This window comes from Callorhinus ursinus, unplaced genomic scaffold, assembly GCF_003265705.2.
Source record: "Callorhinus ursinus isolate GAN/ISIS: 27379988/994484 unplaced genomic scaffold, GSC_fseal_2.0 scaffold83, whole genome shotgun sequence".
In the NCBI taxonomy this organism is placed as follows: Eukaryota; Metazoa; Chordata; class Mammalia; order Carnivora; family Otariidae; genus Callorhinus; species Callorhinus ursinus.
In genome coordinates, this window is record NW_027397145.1 from 3,259,091 (window position 1) to 3,280,822 (window position 21,732).

At 45.6% G+C, this 21,732-nt stretch overlaps 1 protein-coding gene across 1 annotated transcript in view; it reads left to right on the forward strand.

Moving 5' to 3' along the window:
• SPOCK1 (SPARC (osteonectin), cwcv and kazal like domains proteoglycan 1) overlaps positions 1-21,732 on the forward strand; it is a 603,296-nt gene that overhangs the window by 263,585 nt on the left and 317,979 nt on the right. Inside the window, exon 3 of the mRNA XM_073887823.1 lies at positions 2,840-2,885. Within this exon, the coding sequence (XP_073743924.1) occupies positions 2,840-2,885 (46 nt within the window). The remainder of the gene's footprint in view (positions 1-2,839; positions 2,886-21,732) is intronic.

Here is a 21,732-nt window from a genome sequence, read left to right on the forward strand (position 1 = left end):
GATGGAGACAGTCCCTGCCTACTTGGACTTGCCCTGTGTGCAGGCCAGTCAGACCCAGCAGGTATGGTGTGGCGGGGTGCTCTTTGTGCCCGGACATCTCAGCCTCCACTTGGCTGCAGCCGTGCCCCTCCCCGGGGCTCCCTGACTATCCCCCAGGTGGGCTCTGGTTCTAGCGTGCTTCCCACGTGTTCATGACCTTGGCCTTCGATGGGGGTTTCTCTTAGCTCTAGCCAAAGAGTTGCACTCAAGGTTTCACCTGCTCCTGGCTCATTGGTTTTTGCTTAGGCCATCCACTTTGCTTAAGCTGAGCAAAAAGCAGTCAGATGCGGGGAATCATTCTCTTCCCGGGCTTTGCCTTGCTGGGCCAGGGGCTGCTGGAAGGACTCACTTTGCATAAGGAGTGTTCACTCAAGGTGCACTTTCACATCTTGGCAGCAATTAGGCAGTATTATTACCTTTGCAATCAGTTTAAAATATTATAATGCAGATACCTGCTTTTATGACTGAAAGGCTTTGTATTTGAAACTGTGATTTTTTTTTTCCCCCCAAGAAATTTGTAAAAATGGCCGTTGTAGTTAACCTGGAAAAGTGACAAGGGGCCCAGAAGCATGTTTCACATGCCAGCCAGGTTACAAAGTAGGTGGAAATCATTAGGGAATATTCCCTTCTTGAGACTTGCTCAAACCTTTCTTTGACATCAAAGGAAATATGGCATGTGAAATTAAAGTAAAGGAACTTGTCTCTGGCTCCAGTCCTTCCCTGTGGGACACACATCCTAAGCCTCCAAGGATTTCCATGTATCAGAACAGCATGTTCAAGTAGAAAATATTTCACAAGATTCCCCATTGCCATTGGACAGGACGCTGGCCTCTATGGGAAGAGAGCAATGATGGACCACAGTTGGAAGGATGGATGTTGTTTTTTTCTCCATTAGTGAGGATGGGTTCTTCCTGGATTAATTCTGCTCATGTCCTCGTGAACAGCAGAATGTGTGGGGAACATGCTTGTGTCTAGGGCTGAGAGCACATTGGCCATCCAACTGAGAAATTGGGTGCTATGTTTTTTCCACCTAGTATCCAGTCCTTAACTTACACTCATTTAATACTGGCTGTATTAAGAAGAGTCTCAGACCACGTAGTTCAAAGGATTAGGATTGTATTTAAAACCACAGGTGGACAGAGATGTGGCAGAGGGCTTGTTTTGAACTTTCTCCTTGATATTTAATGGTGTGGCCTTTGGAGACTTCCTAACCAGATGGGTGAGAAGGTCAGTGATGCCATAACATTAAAGCCAGAGCAAAGTGGGCCAATTCCATGGAGTTAAAAATAATTTAATGCTGAATCCCCAGGATCCAGAGGAACCTGTTCGTGTTTATTCATGCTCTGGAAAATGGAATCTCTGCCCAAGAAGCAATATGTTGTAATTTTACTCTAAATCCAGTTTCCTAAAATCTATTAAGGGCTTAGGTGAACTCAACGAGGATCTAATAAAGCCAGGCAATTGAATGACACAGAGGCCGGTAAAAATCACGGGAGATCATGTTGGAGATAAACTGCAGCAGGAGACAGCGTGGACAATAATTTAAACTAATTGTGCACTTTGATGTAAATTAACTTCTCAGGAAGAGAAATTGAGGCCTCCTTGTAGGCAGCTCTCTGAAACTGTCTGCAGCATGCAGAGTACCTGCCAAAAACACATGCAGCAAATAATACTCGGCTATATGGAGGAGGAAATTAACTGAAAAGGTGCACAAGCCCTAAAATGGTATGGGGATGATGAACATGGGTGAAGCCTCTTCTCCTGGCAACCTGATTGCATGGACAGAGTGGGTATGCTAGGGGACAGTGGCGGTGGCTGAGTGCTCAGCTGGGCGTGGGGGGCGGAAGATAAAGAGCAGGCAGCAGTTAAGAAGGAAAGGTTATTAAAAGTGGAGAAGAGGGGCGCCTGGGTAGCTCAGTCGGTTAAGCGGCTGCCTTCGGCTCAGGTCATAATCCCAGGGTCCTGGGATCGAGCCCCGCATCGGGCTCCCTGCTCGGCGGGGCGCCTGCTCCTCCCTCTCCCTCTGCCTGCCTCTCTGCCTACTTGCTCTCTCTCTGTCTGCCAAATAAATCAATAAAATCTTTAAAAAAAAAAAAAGTGGAGAAGAGGTTAATGTAACCCTGAATAAGTGAGTGGCCTAGACCCTGGGAATTTCAAAGTAACGAAGTGTCTAGCCTTAGAGCATAAATTGATACAAGCAGCATGCAGGAAAGACATGGTTTTGAATTGACCAGATTGGCCAGCCTTTGTTACTTTATTGTTACACACCTAGAACGAATGGTAGGAAGCCCAATGCATGCCTGTGGTTGATTCTAACATCGGAAGGGCCAGTCTTTTTAACTTTTGTGAGTGTTGGAAAACTGGAACTGCACACCACGAGTTACATGTCTCCACATGAAAGGGATGTTGACGGTTGAAATTATCAGCTGTTACAAACACAGAGGCTTAATCATAAGTGAGGGCAACAAGGCATCACCTGCGGGATAATTGATAGCAAATCCAGCTTGCACTTAGAAGGTGTCTGGGTTTATCTGTCAAGCCAAGAAGAGCAGGGTTGTTTCCATATTAGGCTGAAATGTTTTTACTGTGCCTGGTGTTTAATCCATACAGTTTGCAAAGACAAGAATTTGAAAAGTAAATTGATATTTTTGATTTTACGTGAATGTCTGGGGAAAGATTTCTAAACCGTGTGTGTTTGCCTTTGTGTTTTGGGAGGTAGGGAGAAAGGCAGGTTTTATGCAGTTATGTGAGAAGCTTTCTGAAATCTGACCTTCGTTTTCTATTTTTTTTCCTTATATAGGATGATTATTTCAGAAACTGGAATCCCAACAAGCCCTTTGACCAAGGTAAAGGATGCATTATTTCTTGTTGTATATTCCGTGGGAAATGCAATGTCATTTTTCGTTCCTTGCACGCTGAGTTACTTTTCCTAAGAAGGCTGGGGAGCTGTCTTAATTGACTGACTTGGGGGCCTGAAATGATTATGGTGATAGAAATGATTTTGTCAATTTGGTTATTTGTCTGAGATTACCTAAGACAGATTCTTAAAAATGTATTGAGTTGACTACAGTCATTGGATATTCTTGTTTGTTTGTTTGTTTGTTTGTTTTTAAACACCACCACTACAAAAGAGTAAAACGCTTATCACAGTAACCTGGTGAGTTGTTGGGTGGAATCCAGTGATTTCTTTCATGGAACAGACTGCCTGGAAAGGCTGTGCAGTTGACTTGAGCTATAAAATGCAACTTTCTTTCTAGAAACAGGTTAGTCCCAGGAGGCTTTCAAGGGCAGTAATAATTTCATTTGTTAAATAACTTCTTCATGGTTTCTAAAAGAGAAGCTTGTTTCTGAGCCTGCTCACTGACCACTTGGGTGTAAGGTTGGTCCTCAGGGGGCTCTTCGCACTCGCACCAGTGAGCATAAAGCCCGTCTCCTGATGGCCGTTGTAAATCACCACCACGGTGCTCCTGTGAGTTATTTAAGACACACCGAGGAACTGCCGTGAATCACGTCCCCTCTTCCTGCTGTTCCATGTGTGGCTGCTCTTGGCCACAGAACTGGCTGCTGAAAATGATGCTAGATTGTACCCGAAGTACGTGTATGCAATTAATTCCGAAACCTAGAGGAAAAAGATTACCGACCACGTGTCAAAGGTTCACGCTTTTGAGGATGAGCTTCAGTTCTGTGGCTTGAGTGTTTGACGTGATCCCGATGGTTGCCCTGACAAAAAAGAAATCAAGGAAGGCGTTGACACGTAACCCGGTAGAAGGTGCCCCTTTCTCCTAACTCCTTTGTCACTTTATTGGGTCCCTCTGCCCCCGGACTCTGGGTTTTTGTTTTTATAAACAAAATTGGTGTTAAAATTTCTACATGTGCATTTTAGCTCATGCCTCTAAGTAGGGCAACATTGTATTCATTCATACATGCATTCATTCATTCTCCAATGTTGAATACTCACCGTGGACACAAGCACCAAGCCAGGTTCTGGGAATAAAATGAAAAAGCTGTGGTTCCCGCCCTGGGGGAACTCAGAGTAGAACGTAGGGAGGTAACCTGGGCAGCAGTTTTGGTGGGATGTGTTCAGGGCCGTAATGCAGGTATGTGCAGGGCACGTGTTGACTCTGTAGGTGGGGAACTTACTGTGTGTTGCGTGCATCTGGGGAGCAGATGCCAGGAAAGGCTTTCCTTTGCAGATCAGTCTGGGCTTATCCATATCTTAGGCTCCACGAGCCTCTCTCCTTTGCCACTTTACCAATGACTGAGTTGTCACAATAAGCTACATTAAAGCAAACGAAGATATTTATAATTTAATTGAGAAATTTTCTGTTGAGAATGATCAAAATTTCTAAATATTTCTTTTGAAAGGGTACACCTTCCTTTCAGAGGAATGCTCAGATACAGAGCAACACATTGTCTGTCTATGCCTGACAGATGAGCCCTTCCGTAAACATTCCTACCAGGATTTTGCTTACAGAGGTCTCTCAACTGATAGTGGCAATGGACTCATTGTTTCCAGCCCTGAACCAGAAATGGGTTCTTGTCCTTTGAGGATCACATGTTGTCTGAGTAACTGCCAGATGGACTCTGCCCCCAAGACTTGCAAATACTTAAACCAAACAAATACTTAAACTTCCCCGGGAGAAGACATTTTCATTTTTACTACTGAACATTGGAAAAGATAAATACTTGAAGGTGGGCATCATTTGCCACTTGGGGATGTATATGATCACTTGCCTTGATTTGGGGGTTAATACAGAAACTTTAAGCATCAAAAAGAGCATGATATTTAAATCTGCTAAACCAAGAAGTCCAAAGAAGGATTTTTCTCTTTTAGGAATGGTGGCAAGCATATCCAGCAGATTCCCACCCCGGCTCCCTCTTTTTCTAGCTCTGCAGGCATAAAAAACTGGATCTGCTTAGATAAATCTTCCTTCGATGAAACCTCCTGACTTTATGGGGTATAACTGAGGACCTTAGCCGAGAAGCCCCGCTTTGTAGCTCAGGTGTAGCTGCTGTTGGCTATTTATATCCAGAGCCATGGGGAGAGCAGGCAGAGCTGAGAATAGCCTTCACTTAAAATATCAGCCCCAGCAGATGTCATCAATTCCATTGTGTGCTGCTCAATAAAAATGGGAGGTTACTATATCAGTGCTGACACCACTTGGTGAAATATAAACCATAGGCATGGAAGATACAGAGCATTTCATCTTCCAGATAATAGGAGAATTGCTGAACTCCAGGGAAAGTTGTCAGCTGCAGGGAGAAGTCATTTCCCCTCCTAAGCTGAAAAAGAATCAAACATGGTTTGAGTGGTTTTGCGGTTGGGGAAAACTTTGAGTTGGTAGAAATGGAATTTGTTGAAAAACATCACGGGGTTTCATGTGACGATTACACCCGGGCATGGGGGTGGCATGGGGGTGGACGGCACTTCCCGATGGTGGTGGGGGCGAGGTGGGCTTAAAATGCAGGGAAGAAGAGGGGCAGGAAGGCGGGCCATGAGGGATTCTGGTAGAGGATAGCCAGAACGGTGGGGCTGAGGCAGGTTTTGAAGGACACTTCATACCCATCTGTGAAGTTTGAACTTTGTTTTCTTGGCAGTGGGGAAGCAGAGAAAGGTTTTCAGCAGAGGAATGACGTGATGAAGGCAGTATGTTAGAGGACTTCATTTGGTGACTCAGAAGCTGTGATGAGGAGCCGAAGTCATAGCTGCTGAATGAAATCCCTCCTATGGGACTCTTGCGTGACTTGTCCGTTGCCCCTTCCATCGCTTTGGAGCTTTGGTCTTTGGCTGTGGCAGCTGGTTAGACTTAGCATTCAGCCCTGGAGCTCGATCTCTGAAATGCCCGTGTAGCTCCGGCTTCTTTTAGGTGTTGGTGCGAGTGGTTAGGACACTCATAGTATTTAAGAAGTAGTTACTTAGCTGGAATTGTACTCTCTGCTTCGGGATATTTACCGAACTTGGAACAACAGGGCTTCATAGAGAGCACTTACCATGTAATTGACTCGAAGGCAGTTAGAAGAAAAGTACCTCACTTGGTGGTCTCCTTCCGAGAGACTGAAAATGGCTTAAACTTGTTATCTTAAAGTGAATCATTAATGTTTCTGTCAGTGGAGTATAATAGCCATCAACCTCAGGCTTTTCTAAGAATTCTTTGTGAGATTTGGGTAAAGTAGTGTATCCCCCCCCCTTTTTTTTTATGTGATAATGATTTAATGCCAGATCTCCTCACAGAAGGGACAGAGGGGAGTTCAGAATTGAAGGCAACGATTACTCACTCAGGTGAGACATTGCCTTTGTGAAGTCCACAAAGCCAGACGCCCTGCGGGGAGAGCTGGGCGGGATGCCCAGTTGGAGAGGGCACGGGCTATTGCAGATGGTTCTTGTCTTGCATGGGCAGGAGTGGAGGCCCTGAGGTGGCCCTCTGCAGAAGGCTGGTTGAGGCTGTAGGGCTTGGGCACGTTCCCAGAGTTTTGGGTGGCCTCTATCATCATTCTGCCCTTTGAGCATATTCTGTCGCCTGGCCCCTAGCAAACCTGGGTGCACATAGTAGGTGTGGAGCAGGTATGAGGTTTATGTTTTTGGAAGTGGTGTCTGGTCCAGCACAGTGCTTCTCTAAGAAAACAGTCCTTGGTCCAGTAAGTTTGGGACCCACATAAACTCCGTGCTTCTCCTGAAGATTCACAGGGCTCATTAGCAATTGAAAAGCGCAGAAAAGTCTTTTGGTAAAGGCTTCCATTTAACTTCGCATTTTTCTCAATTTGCCTTTGACTACGTGCTTTTGTTTTTATTTTTTCACTCCACATCTATCAGGTACCCAGAGAAAGTAGTATGTTCTGTGGGATGTGCTCCGGTCAGCGCGGTGTGGGGACTTAGGGTTTGCAGTCAGATTCACCACGTTTGGAACTTGACTTTGCCGGCTACTAGCCGAGCAGTTCTGGGCAAGTTGCTTCACTTCTGTGCTTCGAAGCCTTCCCGTCTGGCAGCGGCACCAGGAAAGGCACTGGGAGGATGAAATGAGTTAATGTTTGGCATACAGTAAGTGCTCCGTAAGTGCTGCGTCAGCAAGTAATTGGTCTTTTTCATTCCCTCTTCCTCCTGTTTACCTGTCTCTCCCTGTTGGATACATCCTTTCCCACTCAGGTTTTATTTCTCTCTTCCTTTCTTCCCTTCTGGGGGCCTTCAGAGTTGTGATGCTCTGAAGCGCTTGGGGTAAGTTGGAGCCTGCCTGTTTTACACCAGGCGGGTGGGTCATTGCAGTGGTGCACCCCAGATCCTCATTTTTTGGGGCTGAAGAGGTTCAGGCTCTTAATATGTTCCTTCCTTCCTCCCGTCTATCTATAAATGGTCATCAAATGCTCTGTGTTTCAACCTGCTGTGCTGGATAACAGGGACCACAGTAAGAAAGGCCTTTCTGTGGGACACTCCCCATTATCAGTCAGTCATAAGCCATCCATCTAAGGTCTTAAGCATCACGAGCGTGTAAGTACTGGGAACGGGGGCGCTGGGGGCTGGCAGCAAGAGCCAGGGCTGGTGGGGGTGCGTCGGGTGAGGAGTGCTGGTCTCAGAAACTGGGAAATCCATAAGATGTCAAGTGTTAATACAAGTGACACAGGTCAGTGTTAGTTGAGGTGACATTTTCTGTTACAACTTGGCCTCACTCAGTCTGTGCCTGTGGTGTGTGGATCAAGCTCCCTGTGCTGTAACCACCAACCTTTGTTAGTAACAGCCACCTTCAGTGTGATAATAAAGGTGCTGTCTCGGGGGTTCTCTTTTTCCTTAGAGTGGGGTGGCTGAGGAAGGTTATCCAAAGGGCTTGGAGCGGAAAGGAGGAGACAGTTTATCGAACCACAGTGTTGTGTTAAAAGAATAAAAGGTGTTGCTTTATGTCATAGAATAGAGGATGAACAAGAAGCAAAATGAGTTCTAAAAAGTTGTTTCAAAGCTTCTTCACCAGTCTTTTTTGAAAAAGAAATTTGAAGCTTTCATCACAAAGTTTTTGCTGAATAAATGGTTTTTTGTTGTTGTTCTTGTTGCATTGGGAGATTGGGAAGGTAATTTATGCATATAACGAATAGCTTACTTTTAGAATAGAATTCTGATTACTTGAAGAAGTTCTAAAGTGATGGAACATTAATTAATTGAGGTTCTGTCCTGTGGCCACGGTCCACCCAGAAAGAACCCACCGATTTATGTGGGTATGAAGTTCCGTTCGATGAGACAAGCCTTTTTAGGACAAAGGGCTGAAGGGAGATTTATCATGGAACTTTTTGAAACAAGCGAGTTCCTTTAATGTGGAATAAATGGATGTTTTAGATGGAGTGTATAGCTGTTGGTTTTAAGGATAATGTTTTTTCTTCTGTAGTGAATACTAATCGTTCTTCTCGAGCAGCTTTGGCTGTGACTAAATCTCCGATGATGCTGGTGATCTTCAGAGCAGAATATGAACTTGTAGAAATTGATCTCCAGATAAAAATAAAGCTCAGAAAGTCAGGGGCCCGTTTCACTCGTGCTGTTCACTTGAATCAAAGAAAAGAAGAAAACCCTTGGCCTTTGACTTCCCATCTATTATACCAAGATTCCCAACAAGCTCAAATTCTGACCAAAGCCTTGAACTTCTAAGACTCAAAAGGAGAGAGTCCTTTCCATGTTCCGGCTGTGTTTCTGGAACCGGAGCCCCATGGATTATGGTGGCGTCCATGTTTTGTCCCAGTTCTAAAGGGGGCTCCAGGGGAGGCAAGGTTGCTTATTTATAAAATGATTCTTCAGAAGAGGATTTTTTTTTTTTTTACTCTAGATTAATCTAAAATTTTACATGCTAGGCTTACAGTCCCCACAGCTTTGCTCTTGATGTGGAATTTAACCTCACCCCAAAAAGAGCCTCTGATTTGCATTCATGCGGCCTTGAACATTTCTCAGTGTTTAAGGATCTGTTCACCTTATCTGATCGCTGGAGCTGCTGATTTTTGGAGGCAGCTGGCTTGGTTTGTGTGAGGCATCTTAATAATTTTCCCCTGGTCGTCTCATGTCTGGTCTGCTTGGTTTCTCCCTCTTTGCCTTTTGCGTGATGTCGCTGCGACACTTTCCCCTAAGTGGCAGTCGCTCTGACCTCCCGTGAGCACCTTTCCCACCCCAGACCTTCCTGCTCTGCACTGCCCCCATTAGCTTCCTTCCTTTTGCCTTCCCTTCTTCCCTTTCCTGATTGTGACAATAAAATAGTTACTGTTTTTTTAATTTTCAAGTATTGATTTTTAACTGTTCGAAGTCAATTCTGCCAGGGAAGAAACAAAACTGTTAATTTACATCTTGGTGGGCTGCCGCTTTTTACTCAGCCTATCTGCTTTGAAGTTAGATCAAGTTAAAAGTCACAACTTTCATCTCTGGCTGCCTTGGCCTGTTTGCTTATTTTAAAGAAATAAAACATCACATAAAAGATAGAAATCCAATGGGTGCCCCTTCTTGCTGCTTTTCCCTAAGGTGCCACATCATTAATGTAGTTTTCTGTCCATGTTCTTTCACTTTTAGGTCATATGGGGGCGTGTCTCCAGACAAGATGTTACATTACATGTTGGGCCCAAGAAATAAATGTTTCCTTCTCTAACCTGTTCATTTCACTGAAAATTGTTTCTGTGGGTCTTTGGTGTGGTAGTTGTAGATCTAGTTAATGCCTCTCTGTTATATTGCCTTATACTAATATGCTACCATTTATCTGCTATTCCCCGATGGGGGACATTTATGCTGCTAGTTTTGCTATCGGGGCTGCCTTTTCTTAGCATTTCTAACACACACCGACTGATTCTGCCCTGAAGGCACTTGACCTGGAGAGCCTGGTACCCCAGGAGGAGGCCGAGATGGGTCATGACTCTGCCATTATTTAAGTGTGTTAAATTCAGGCAAATCACGCAGCCTTTCCGGACTTCACTTAGCCTATTTCTGAAAAGAAAAGGGGGTTCCCGAGGTCCTTTCCATCCACGATAGTTAAGCTCTCATGGTTTCAGGCAGCATGGAGTCTGGGTATGTTTTCCTCATAAAGGAAGGAAAAATGAAAAATCTGAAGCCTGATGCTCTAGTTTCAAAGGTTACAGTTTAGCCAATGAGGTATGAATATAACTGTAATAAAACCAGTGGAATTAAGCGGGCCTTTAAACCATCAGGGATGGGGAGGGAGGCTCAGAATAAAAAGCAGAAAAAGCCAAAGTGGGAGGTACTTGGTCTTCTCGCAGATTTTGGGGGGCATTGCCAGGGGTGGAGGGAAGAGCAGGGTCTCAAGGGTTCCAGCTGGAGTAACTTATTAGCCTCCGTCTTCTCATCTGGGGCTAGTGACACCTGTCTCGTAGGGCATTCGTGGAGACTCAATGACATCATGCTGCAGAGGGCCGCGAGTCAGTGTATGGCTTGTGCCCACTTAACCTCACTTTGTGGCCAGCCGGGTACCATCAGCTATGACTTTGTGGACCCCGCTTCTTCGTGGGGGTGCCGATGGCTCTGTCCGTGTTCTGTGCCAGCCTCCCCCTGGCTGCACTAGGAGCTCCCACCCCCCGGTGCCTCCAGAACCAAGCCGTGGTGGGTTGTGTTCGGCCCTTTGGATGGAATGATAGAGAACCATGAAGGTAAAATTCCCCTTGCAATTACGGGGCTCTGTGGCTTTCTTTTACTGTGTTTAAGAGGTTCCTTCAGCACGGACAAATCTGTTTTAAAGTCGTGTTTATTACCTTTCCCCAAACTCATAAAATGTGGTATTAGTTTTATAAAAATGGGGGAAAAAAATCCTTCCTGCTATTCCACCTGCTAGGACATCGGCCCCTGAATTAATTATATTGTCTTTGTGGAGTGCTGATGAAACAGCCCTGGTTTGGGGAGAGTCTCAGTAGGGAAAAAAAATGTCAGCTGAATTTTAAAATCATCAATAATGCTGCTTAAATTGTCCTCCTTTGGGACTGTAGAGGGGATTAGAGCATTTTCACAAGTGGACATGGCTGTTGGCAGGAACCCTACCAGCATCACCTGTGTCCCCACAGGTCCCAGGCCCGAGGTGGAGGTTTTTCCTTTGTTGAGGTCTTCAGCTGTGTTCCGTGGCAGCTGATTGCTGGAGGCCTGTCTGCTGTCCACTGATGCCCAGGATGCGAGGCAATGTGTTATATCAGAGAGGTCCTCAGTTTGCAGTCTCGGTGATGGGGTTTGATTCCCAACTCTTGCCTTCAGGAGCTGTGTGTGCTGAGGCAAGTGCTTAGCTTCTCTGAGCCTGTTTCCTCCTCCTCTAGAAAATAGAAATTGACATTTATTGTACCTATGATCTGTCAAACTCCTGATATAGTACCTGACCTAGTCTTAATATCAGGATTACGATAAAGGCCACAAAGCTTTGGTAAAAGATGAAGGGACAGTGTTTTGTGCTGGATTCTTAGATTTGGAAGGCTCTTTGCAGTTTCTGCTACATCCGCTTACCTGATCCAGCGCACTAGCTAATTGATCAGGGAATTGTTGAGTCGAGTGCTTAACCGATGACCTAATAGGTGCTGAGGTGGTTCCACACGGGGACTGTGAGGAAGAATGTCATGGAAGCTTTCCTCAGGGCATTTAGCATCTGTATAGTCAAGAGCAGGACCTGTGGGCAATAAAAAATGCCCGAGGATGTGTTTGAGGCACCCTGGATGCTCTGGGCCAGTCAGCAGTTCCTGGGTGAGGCTCAGGAAAGGGATCCCAGGAGGTGACCTGGGGGCCTCTCAAGGATGAGTAGATATATGGAGATAAGCTGGGGGGAGGTGGGCAGCATTTGATGGGAAGAAATGTGTCCTGAGAGCTGAGCCTTCAGGTGCTACAGAAGTGGAGTTTGGTAGGATTGCTTCTCTTGAAAAAACACATTTATTAAGAGAGATGAGGAAAGCGTAAGCCATTGCTTTATCAGGCTGTTTCACTCTTTACCCATTTGTCTCTCAAGATCTCTCTGATGGGTACCTCAGAATACCCCCAGAGCAGAGATGGTGAACCAGGAGGTCACCTGTGCAGGAAAAGGGGGAGGATGGGGTTTGGGATGGGTCAGCACCAGCTCTGTCTCCAGAGAGCGACCGTGACACAGCCCTAGCTGAGGGTGGTCATGAGGGTCTGGGACCCAGTGGTGACAGAATTTCTGATTTCTGAAGGGAAGCAGGAGATGAAGAAGTTTTGACATGTGTGTGAAACCCAATTCTTCAGTGTTTGCAAATAAATTATTAAAAACAAAAAAAGCCTACGAGAGGGTAGGCGTATCTCTGGGCTTATTGTCTGTGGCTTCTCTCAGAGAGGGAAGCCAGACACCTCGTTGTCAGACCTTGTCTTTGGCCTGTGGTGTGTGTGCTCTGGAGGCTGATGAGTCCTTGGGGTCCAACTCCCCCCCCCAACCCCCAGCCTGGAGGCAGTGCCTAGCTGAGCTGGGGACATGCCGCCTGAGTGGAAGTCATCTGTGCCCAGGCTGCACTCGGACACTGTGAGGCCTGAAACCCGCATGTAATGGGCAGCGGAGCCTGATGGAAACCCGAGCCCCAGGCAGAGTGCTGGGTTATTACTGCTGTTTCTCGGTGGCTTCCTATACCATCTTTCGATGGATTGTCTTAATCTTGAGAAGAGGGACACACACCCCTGCCCACGTGCAAGCACACTCACGCAATTCACACGACACAGGTGCCTCGGGGTTTCTGAAACACAAACCACTCCCCCAAAGCCCTAGTGAAGCCGGTGTGAATCAGGAGGGATTTAATAGGGGCTGAGTCTCCCTGCTCTGGGGAGGGTTTGGGCCGCGCGGGGGCACCGGCAGCCTGGCCCCAAGGAGCCGTTGGCAGGAACTGAGTGTTGTGTTCAGCGCTGTTCCTGCTCTTTTTTGGCCCCAAAAGAATGATAGACAGGGATAGAGAAGGTGGACAACATGAGTGGTGCTTGCTGCTAATGGGAGAAGACCCCAGTAAGGTAGAAGCTGGTCCTTCTGAGCCCATGGGAGCCAGTGTGACATTCTAGCCCTGGTTTGGCCCAGGGTCAGTGCCATCTATGAGCCCTTGCTCACATTCTACTCCAGCCCCTTCTCCACCTGCTAACTTCAAGACTGGGAGACAAGGGCACTTGTTATTCCCACTATGTTAGCTTCAGGTCCACGAATGCTCATTTTCCTTATAGGAATTTACTTGAAATGTCACTCAGCTGCCCTCATATCTGTAACCAAATGCATGACAGCCTGACTTTTTTTTTTTTTGAATTAGTTTCTCTGTCCCATTCTCGAAATGGGAAATTCAGCAGTATATAAGTATCAGTTAAAAAAATGAACAGATGAACAATATTTGGATATAAGGAAACATAAATGAAAATAAAGCTGCAGCAGGGGTAACTACTCAAAACACATGCGTAGTAAATTTCTGTGCACTTCTAGAGCTGGCCCTAGAGCTTCCTAACAACCAAAGTAAGGAAGGAAACACACCACCGGATGTGCCCGTAAGATGAAAGTAAGACCGCTGTTCAGGAGAGATCTGAGGCTTTCCTGGTAGTGAGGCTAGAGTTGCCTTTCTCCACTTGAGTTTTCTAACAGAGAGTCGTCTGAGGGCTGTGCTCTTGACCATGGCTGACAGGAAATGCCACAGCCACTTGTTATGACTGCTTCCTCCTCGGTCTCTCCGGGTACACGGATGGCTGATGGCCAAAGTGCAGTTCTGTAAATTAATTCATTGATAAGCCAGAATAATACAGAGTACACAGTTTTTGTAAGGCTGGGCTTGATACACGGATAAAATTGACAACATCAGGAAGAATGGATGCCCTGTGTCTCCATCAGGGAATACTCTGATTGTTTTGTTTCTGGCAACTGATTAACATTGGAACTGAGAGCTCTGGGCTTTTCCTGGCAGGAACAAGAAGTTCAGACAGTCTCTGTTGCCAGTTAGCAGAAGCAAATGGATCTGTTCTTATCAGCCAAGTGGCAGGTAGAGCCAGTGTCCTTGGTCAGAAATTCAGAGTCCAGGCTGGAATTTTGATGCCTCAGTGTAGAGTCACCTTCTTCTAGGCTGAGACTGTAGATCAATTCAAACCCACAGGCAAATGGGTGATGATTAACATCAGCTTTCTTCCCCGTGCCCCACTGCAAGCCCAGGCGGTTACAGAGGTATCACCCAGAAGCTCCACATGGGTGGGAAACACTTCCCATGCACATGTACGTGTACACAGTCATCCCTGCTTCTCAGATGTGTCCAGATGCCAGTATGCTTAATAAAATTCACATTTTATTTGAAGATATTGCCAAATTCATGTTACATATTGTTAGCAAATTCTGAGCCACCCACAGAACTATGGGCATGTTGGCTGTATTTTGTGGGGGTGGTGAAGGGGAGGATGCAGTTCACACATGTTTACAACTTGATCCTGAGTTGTCTTTTCCATTGGTGATTAGGCAGAAGGAGAAATTTCCAGTTTGTGATGACAAAGTTATCCTGTCAGCTTAGGGGTGAACACTCAAACCAAGGCACAGATTTGTTCATTCAGAAATGGTTTCGGGTGCTTCATACGCGGTTGTAAAAGTAGGGGTGAGGTGGCAAGGCCCTTTGGCGGGGGCAAGCCTCTATATAAGCCAGCATAGTGGGTGGAATTTTGAACTCCTTTGGATAGAAGAGCTATACTCGGTCTTGGTTGAGTCCTTGCAGAGAGGAAGCTGAAGTTTGTTTGGCACCAAAGGATAGTCCCAGAAAAAGTGAATGGGAGTTGCAAGGTGATAGATTTTGGCTCACACTAAGTCCAGCCTTTTCACAGCTCAAGCTCTGTGGGGAAGGGGTATCTGTCGCGAGGGATGAGTCACTGTTGCTGGGGTAATCACATCTAAGACTGGGCAGCCACACGGCTGGTTTGCTGTTGGAGGACGGGGTACTTACCGTTGACATTCCTTCTGACTTTTAATTCATGTCGTTCTATGATAAGGCAGTTCTGTTGAGAGTTGATAATTTATTTTATAATAGAAATTATCCCCCATAGGATTTCTTCAAACAACTTGCCTAATTGGTACATCGAGGTAAATTCAGTTTGACAAAGTACGGTCCTTGCAGCTTTACAAGAAGACCTAAGAAGTAAATGGGTTTGGTTGTATACAATTGGAGCCTCATTCTTTGCAAGTACAAGGGACTTGAGTAAGAAAAATGGCAGGATTATTTGGTGTTTCTCATGAAGGAAAGTGATCTGTCCAGTCAGTTTAGATCTTCGCTTCCATCATTTTGAAACAATCCTACTTCTGTGAATGGATTCTGTTGTTTTTGGCAAGAATGGCAGGGGAATCTCCAGCCTCGGTGCCATGTTTTATCTTGCTAGAGCGGCAGATGCAGGCATAAATTTCCAAATGCGTGGAAATTTCTCAGGGTAGGACTCCTGTGGAGAGATTGTTGTCCTCCGTGGAGAAAGAAATGTTTTTGCCCTACGTTCAGATGCTTGAGGGTAAGGGTAGTGCATGAAGGAACTGGGAAGCCGTCGTCTTTACAGAGAAGCCCCCGAGGACCAGGACGAATAGATGAGGCTGGTCTCTACCCACAAGGGAGGCCTGGTCCCTCCGTGTGTCTTATCGTCTATCTTCGAACGCTAGAGCCACGTCCACGGATCCCCTGCCACAGCCTCCAAAGGGCAAGCTTTCACAAATTCCTGTCATCTGACAGCTTGTGTTTTTGGAGAGATCTGAAGTGCATGCAGGATTCCGTGTGGTTTTGTTAGCATATCAAATAATGACTCCCATGATGTTTAGAACATCACGCTATCTCAGACACCAAAGAAGAGATCCGGAAACTCTCAGGTAAAGAGGGATTATTATGTATTTGGGAAGTTTGTGCCTGGTGTTTACATCTGGTCAAGACTGAGCAGGTCTGCCCTGGAAGAGAAGGGGGGGGAGGGGCCACCTCTGTCTCCAGGGTCATTTAGGCTGAAGCATCAGATCAAGGAGGTGGGGGGGTCCTTGTCGGAAGTGATCGTGCTAGCTGTTGGGTTAATTGTGCTGCAGGAGCTTTTCTGTAGAATATTCTCACTGTCTTCATGACTGTTAGTCATAGTCACATTTTTCTTCTTTGCTCTGTATGTTTCCATTTTTCTGAGAACCGTGATTTCTGGTCTCTTTGATGATTTCAGTGTACAAAATGGAAGTCGATCTGCGTGGTATAACTTTCAGATAGTGTGGAGGGAGTTAGAATTGTAATTGAGGGTCAATTACGGTTATTTCATCTATTAGTTGTGTGACCGTTTAAGAATTTACTGTAATATTGTAATAATTAGCAAATAGCTTGCACTGGGGCCTTCACACATTCCCATTCTCTGTGTTTAGCATATTCCTGCCCTCCCACCACCACGTGGTGTGTCCAGCTCTTTGTTCAGGTCCCAGTTTATATGTTACTTCCTCAAGGAAATCTTCTCTCATTGACCCTAGACTCAACTGGATCACTCTCTCCTAATAGCCTATACTTTGCATCGTTACACAGTTGTGGTTTAGTAATTTTCTAGAATTATTTACTCTTTGATTCCCTCGCTGGACTGTGATCTCCTTGGGAGCTGCTGACTTATGGGTGTCTTGTGTACTAGTATATCTCCCAGGGCCCAGTGCAGGGCTGATGCAAAGTAACTGCTGAGTTAGTAGTTGTTGGGAAGAATAATAATTACCACTTATTGAACACCTGTATGCGAGTACTGTCTATACTCTTCTTAAAGAAAAAAGTGTGTGCACATGCGCACAGTCTTGTTAATACTGATACCTGGGTAAAGAAAACATGGTTGCTCCCATTTTAAAACTGGGAAACTGGCTCCAAATCCTGAGAGTAAAATACTCTCTTGAACCTAAACAGGTTCAAGAAATGTATACACAATCACCTGGAAAAGTATCCCTGATGTTGGTGATAGTCATATAAAAAAGCATAACAGTGTATCTACTAGGACTCCACTAGGTAAAACAGAGTGTTGCTGTATGTCTGTAGCTGAGGGGGGCTTGTATTTGCATGCCAGATATCTGAACACCAAATTGTACCCTTTTATCTCTGAGGAATGGGCTGGGAGAAACAAGAGGAATTTTAGTTCTTAACTTTGTAATATTTTATATACTTTCATTTTAAGAATTGACTGTGAGTCTCTCTTTATAAATAAAAAGTATAGGAAAGAAAAGGATTTGCCCAAGGTCTCCGAGGTGGTGGTATGGCTGACCGGGGATTTGAACCCCAGCCTGGCTTCTGGCTCCGAAGCCTGGGTTCTCTTCCTGACCCCCTATATGTGGCTACAGCAGTAGTTTCAACTGGGGAGTACTCCCCCCACCCCGTGCCCATCCTGGGGACATGTGGCAATTTCTTTACACAGTTTTGTTTTTTTCAACTGGGGTTGGGGAAGGGTGCTATGCAACTAGCGGGTTGAGGGCAGGGACGCGGCTCACGTCCTACACTGCGCTGAATGCCTCCCACGGTGCCCCAGCCTAACACGTCAGTAGTGCTGAGGCCCAGCAACTCTGCTCTTGAGTGGCATCGGGGCCCTGAGTAGACCCTGGTGAGTCTGGTGCCCCAGTCAGCCCCACAGGACCATCAGCCCCCATGGCCGTGGGCTGCCTGCCATTAGCCTACGCCCTGGGCACGGAGCCTGCTCTGAGGTCACATCCTTTCAGTGCCCAGTGGAAACAGCAAAAGGTAAATCGTTTATCGGCCTCATGCTTACCCAAAGCTTTTAAAGAGAGACAGAGACAGGGAGGCTTTTAGTCAAAGAAAGGTCCTGAAGAGGTGCAGGGTGGGAGGGAGCATCCTTGTGTCTTAGCGCAACCTGAGGGAAAAATAAGCGTTCTTTTAGGATGGATGATGATGTCTGGATTTTCCCCATTGTCTCCTCTGATGATTTACAAGTTTATTTACTACCTGAAACCAGGTGTCATGCAGGCATCCAAAGCTGATTGGGGCATCCTTCTGGTGCCTGTGTGGTTCTGTCTCCTCAGCCTGTCGCTGGCAGATCATTCAGTACTGAGGGGACCCCTCCGGGAGCTGCATGGATTCACAGTGAGCACTCAGGGGAGGGAGGCTGCGCCTGCCAGAAGCGGGGCAAAGGCTTTGTTTCTCCCCTGGGAGGGCTCTTGAGAATCATCTCCCTTCACAGGGAGGAAACTGAGCCCAGAGAGGGGAAACCATTTGCTAAAAACTAATGACTGGCCAGTCGGGACTGGACTACAGGCCCCTGGCCCCTGGTCTTGTAGTCAACCCTAAGACAGCAACGGGAAGAAAAGAGTGATCATTTTCTTAAGGCAGAGAGGCAAACAGACAAGAACATATTCTCCTTGTGTAGGTGAGGTTGGGTAGGACTTGGTTCAAGGAGCAGGAGGTGGGAAAGCTGATGAGGGGGTGAGGGTCTTACTGTTACAGTGACTCAGTACCACAGTGGTTCTCAAAATGTGGCCCTCGGACCTGCAGGCGGCATCACTCCTGAACTTGTTAGAAATGCAAATGATCCAGCCTGGCCTCAGAATGGAGGAATGTGGAATATGGGAAGCTTTAAGTTTGCGACCCAGCAATTGGGGATTCTGTTGAGAGCCACTGTGGAAAAGGATAGAAGATAGACTGCTCCTTCTGGGGTCCCCATTCCATTAGCCAGGACCTTGGTGCTATCACGTGACTTCGGTGGGCCTCAGTTTCACCGTAGAATGCGGATGGTGCTACCTAACTTGCAGAGTTGTTGGAAGAATCAGCAGAGAGTGCAGGTGAATGGGATGGCACAGCATTACCCGAATAATCAAGCTTGGGGCGTGCATTTGCTCCCATTCTCCTGGACAGGTAAACGCCACTGTCGCTGTTTCTCATGATATGCCTTGGAAGCTGCTTTTGTTCTTCTTTGCCTATAGAATAATTCTGCCTATTCCTATATGTTGAGGACATTCCATGTGTCTTACCGAGGAGCCCTCTGGAAGATTCAGCCTCCCAAAGCTCGGCGCATGCCCTCAGGCAGCTCCAGGGAAACAGGGAGGCTACGGCTAAGGGAGGGGCTGGGAATGCTGTGCTGTAATACTGACCCAGGGTCTGTGGGTGGCCCATACAAAAGACCTGCAGAGACTGGTGCTGGGAAAGGATCATCATCACAAGGGGCAGGTAGGACCGGAGCGTAGCACTTAGCCCTGAAGGTAATGGTCCTCACATTTATAGCCAAAACTATTTGGTAACCAACATGTGACAGGCTCTGCCTTTTTTCATCTGATCTCTGACACCATCACTGGAAAGATACATTAGTTTAGGTACCACGAAAAAAAAAAATTAAACTGCTACGCCATTGGTTATAAAAAAAAGAAAATTCTGACTTCAGTATTGAAATGTGAAAAACAATATTTTAAAAAGTGCTGAACATTTTTCACACATTATTACATTCGGTCTTCACAACTGCCCTGTGAAATTGGGGCTAATACTGGCATTATTTTATAGTTAAGGAAACTGAGGCTCAGTTAAGTCAGTCGTATCGGGCAGAGGCGAGCAACCTTTTTCCATAAAGGGGCAGATAGTAAATACTCTAGGCTTTGGGCTCCGTATGATCTCCTTTGCTACAACTCAGTTTTGCCGCTAGCGTGTAAGCATCCACAGACAGTATGCAAATGAGTGGACCTCGCTGTGTTCCAATAAAACTTTATTTATGGACACTGATCGTTGACTATCATAAAAATTTCACATGTCATAAAATAGTACTTAATTTTTCAACCATTTGGATATGTGCAAGTTATTCTTAACTTGTGGGCCACAGAAAAACTGGTGGCAGGCCAGATTTGGCCCTGGATTTGGCCCCTGGGCCATAGGTTTTTGTTCCTGGTTTAGAGTGTCCTAGAGTTCAAATCCAGTTCAAATCCAGGTCCAAATCCTGGTGTGTCTCTACAACCCATTTTAATCTCCATTATGCTATGGATAAGGAGAGGTGGCTGTCAACTTGCTTTTTTGTCAAGAAACCGAAAAACTTTACTAAAAACCTGTACTAAAAGTACTATTTGACTTAATCATGAAGTTTGTCAAGTTTTTCGAGGAAAGTCTAATTTTAATTTCCTCTGAACTCGTGTCTTTGTAGCTCAATGTTAATTATAATTTGGGGAGGCATTTTGGCTTTTGAACTGACAGTTTGAAAATGTAAAGTTTCTTTTTGAGTGAAACAAACAGGCACATGGTGTAAAAAATTCACTTCAAAAGTATATAAAATAAAAAGTAAAGTGCTTTAACTCCCTTGTTCCCTTTTATTCCATAATTATTCCTCCCATAGGTAACCACTGTGAGCAGCTTCTCGGGGTCACACTTCTCAAAGTTGTCTCTAGGACTATAGCAGTGTTTGCACACACTGACTTTGGTCTGCATCCCTCCATTTTCATGCCCTCTCTTAGAGAGCTCTCCTTTGTCATTTCATCCGTCAATCCATTATTCTTAGTGGATGCATAGTATTCTGTGTACATACTCCTAAAGCACTGCTATGTATTTAACCATGTTCTTGTTCTTGGATTTGAGTTATTTACAGTTTTTTCTAATTATTACCAAGTAGGGTTCTTTGACTATTGCTGCAAGTAAATCTGTCATGCTTTCATAAATATTTCAGTAGGGTAAGTTCCTGGAAGTAGCTACTGCATCAAAGGAGATGTACTTTTCTGATGCAATCATGTTTTCCTTACATGAAATTTCAAACAGGTTATATGCCCGAGCCAACAATGTCTACAAAGAGCAGCATTGCTGGGGTCGGGGGTCGGGGGTCGGGGTGGGGGAGGAAATTGACTCCTGTAATGCTTGCACTCATCCATTGTTTTTTGTTTGGTGAGGAAATAGGTCGTGTTTCATCTTAAAGAGTTGGTAGAGAATTAGTTGGTGGAGAATGGTGACAGAGGGGTTTCGGGCTCTGGATCTCAACATGATCTTTGACTTTGATGTGAAGAACAGTCACCTTTTCTTGAAGAACCCAAGAAATGTGCTGTGGGCCTGTCTGACCAGGGTTCTCTGATTGGGAGGCAACAGTGGTGGTGAAAACTATCGTCGATCTCTGTGCACTTTCTTCAAAGCCCAAGGAATGATTGTTAATAGCTGACAGGCATCATGTGACACCTAGTGGTTCTGAGCACTGACTCTTTTCCAGCTTCTGTACTAAAGCCCTTTATAGGAACTCTCTCCTCAAGTGTGTATGGTCACATTAGAAGGCTGGAAACGGGTTCACAGAGGCCCAGAGTCACAGAGCAAGTTAGGGGTAACAGCCAGACTTTGAACCCAGCTTTGACTCCAAAACTCCCATTCTTGACCACCAAGCATACTGTTTTCTCATATTAGTTGTCTTAAACTTTTGAAAGTATCCTATATTTCATGATAGAGAGGGTTAATCAGTAGTTCCCAGTGAGCCCATAGAAGTAGATGTTGCTTCTACTTTCTGCTTCACAGATGATTATGGAAACAGGCTTTTCTTCTAGACTATGAGTTCAAGGTCAGGATGGTATGTCACTTAGACCTGTGACCTAGCACAGAGGGTGCTTGGCAGATGTTGACTGAATGAATGAATGAAGTAGACAACTACAGGGAAAATACTTAGAGAACAATTTACGACTTCATTTTGTTATTATTAGGGGCTAAGTAGTAGGATATGCAGATGGAGATGCTGTAGGACTTAAAGGGTGACAAGGGCTCAGACAACATATATCTCTCTGTATTTTCTTCCCTAGAAATGAAACCCAAAGAATAAATTTAGTACATTTAAACTTGGCT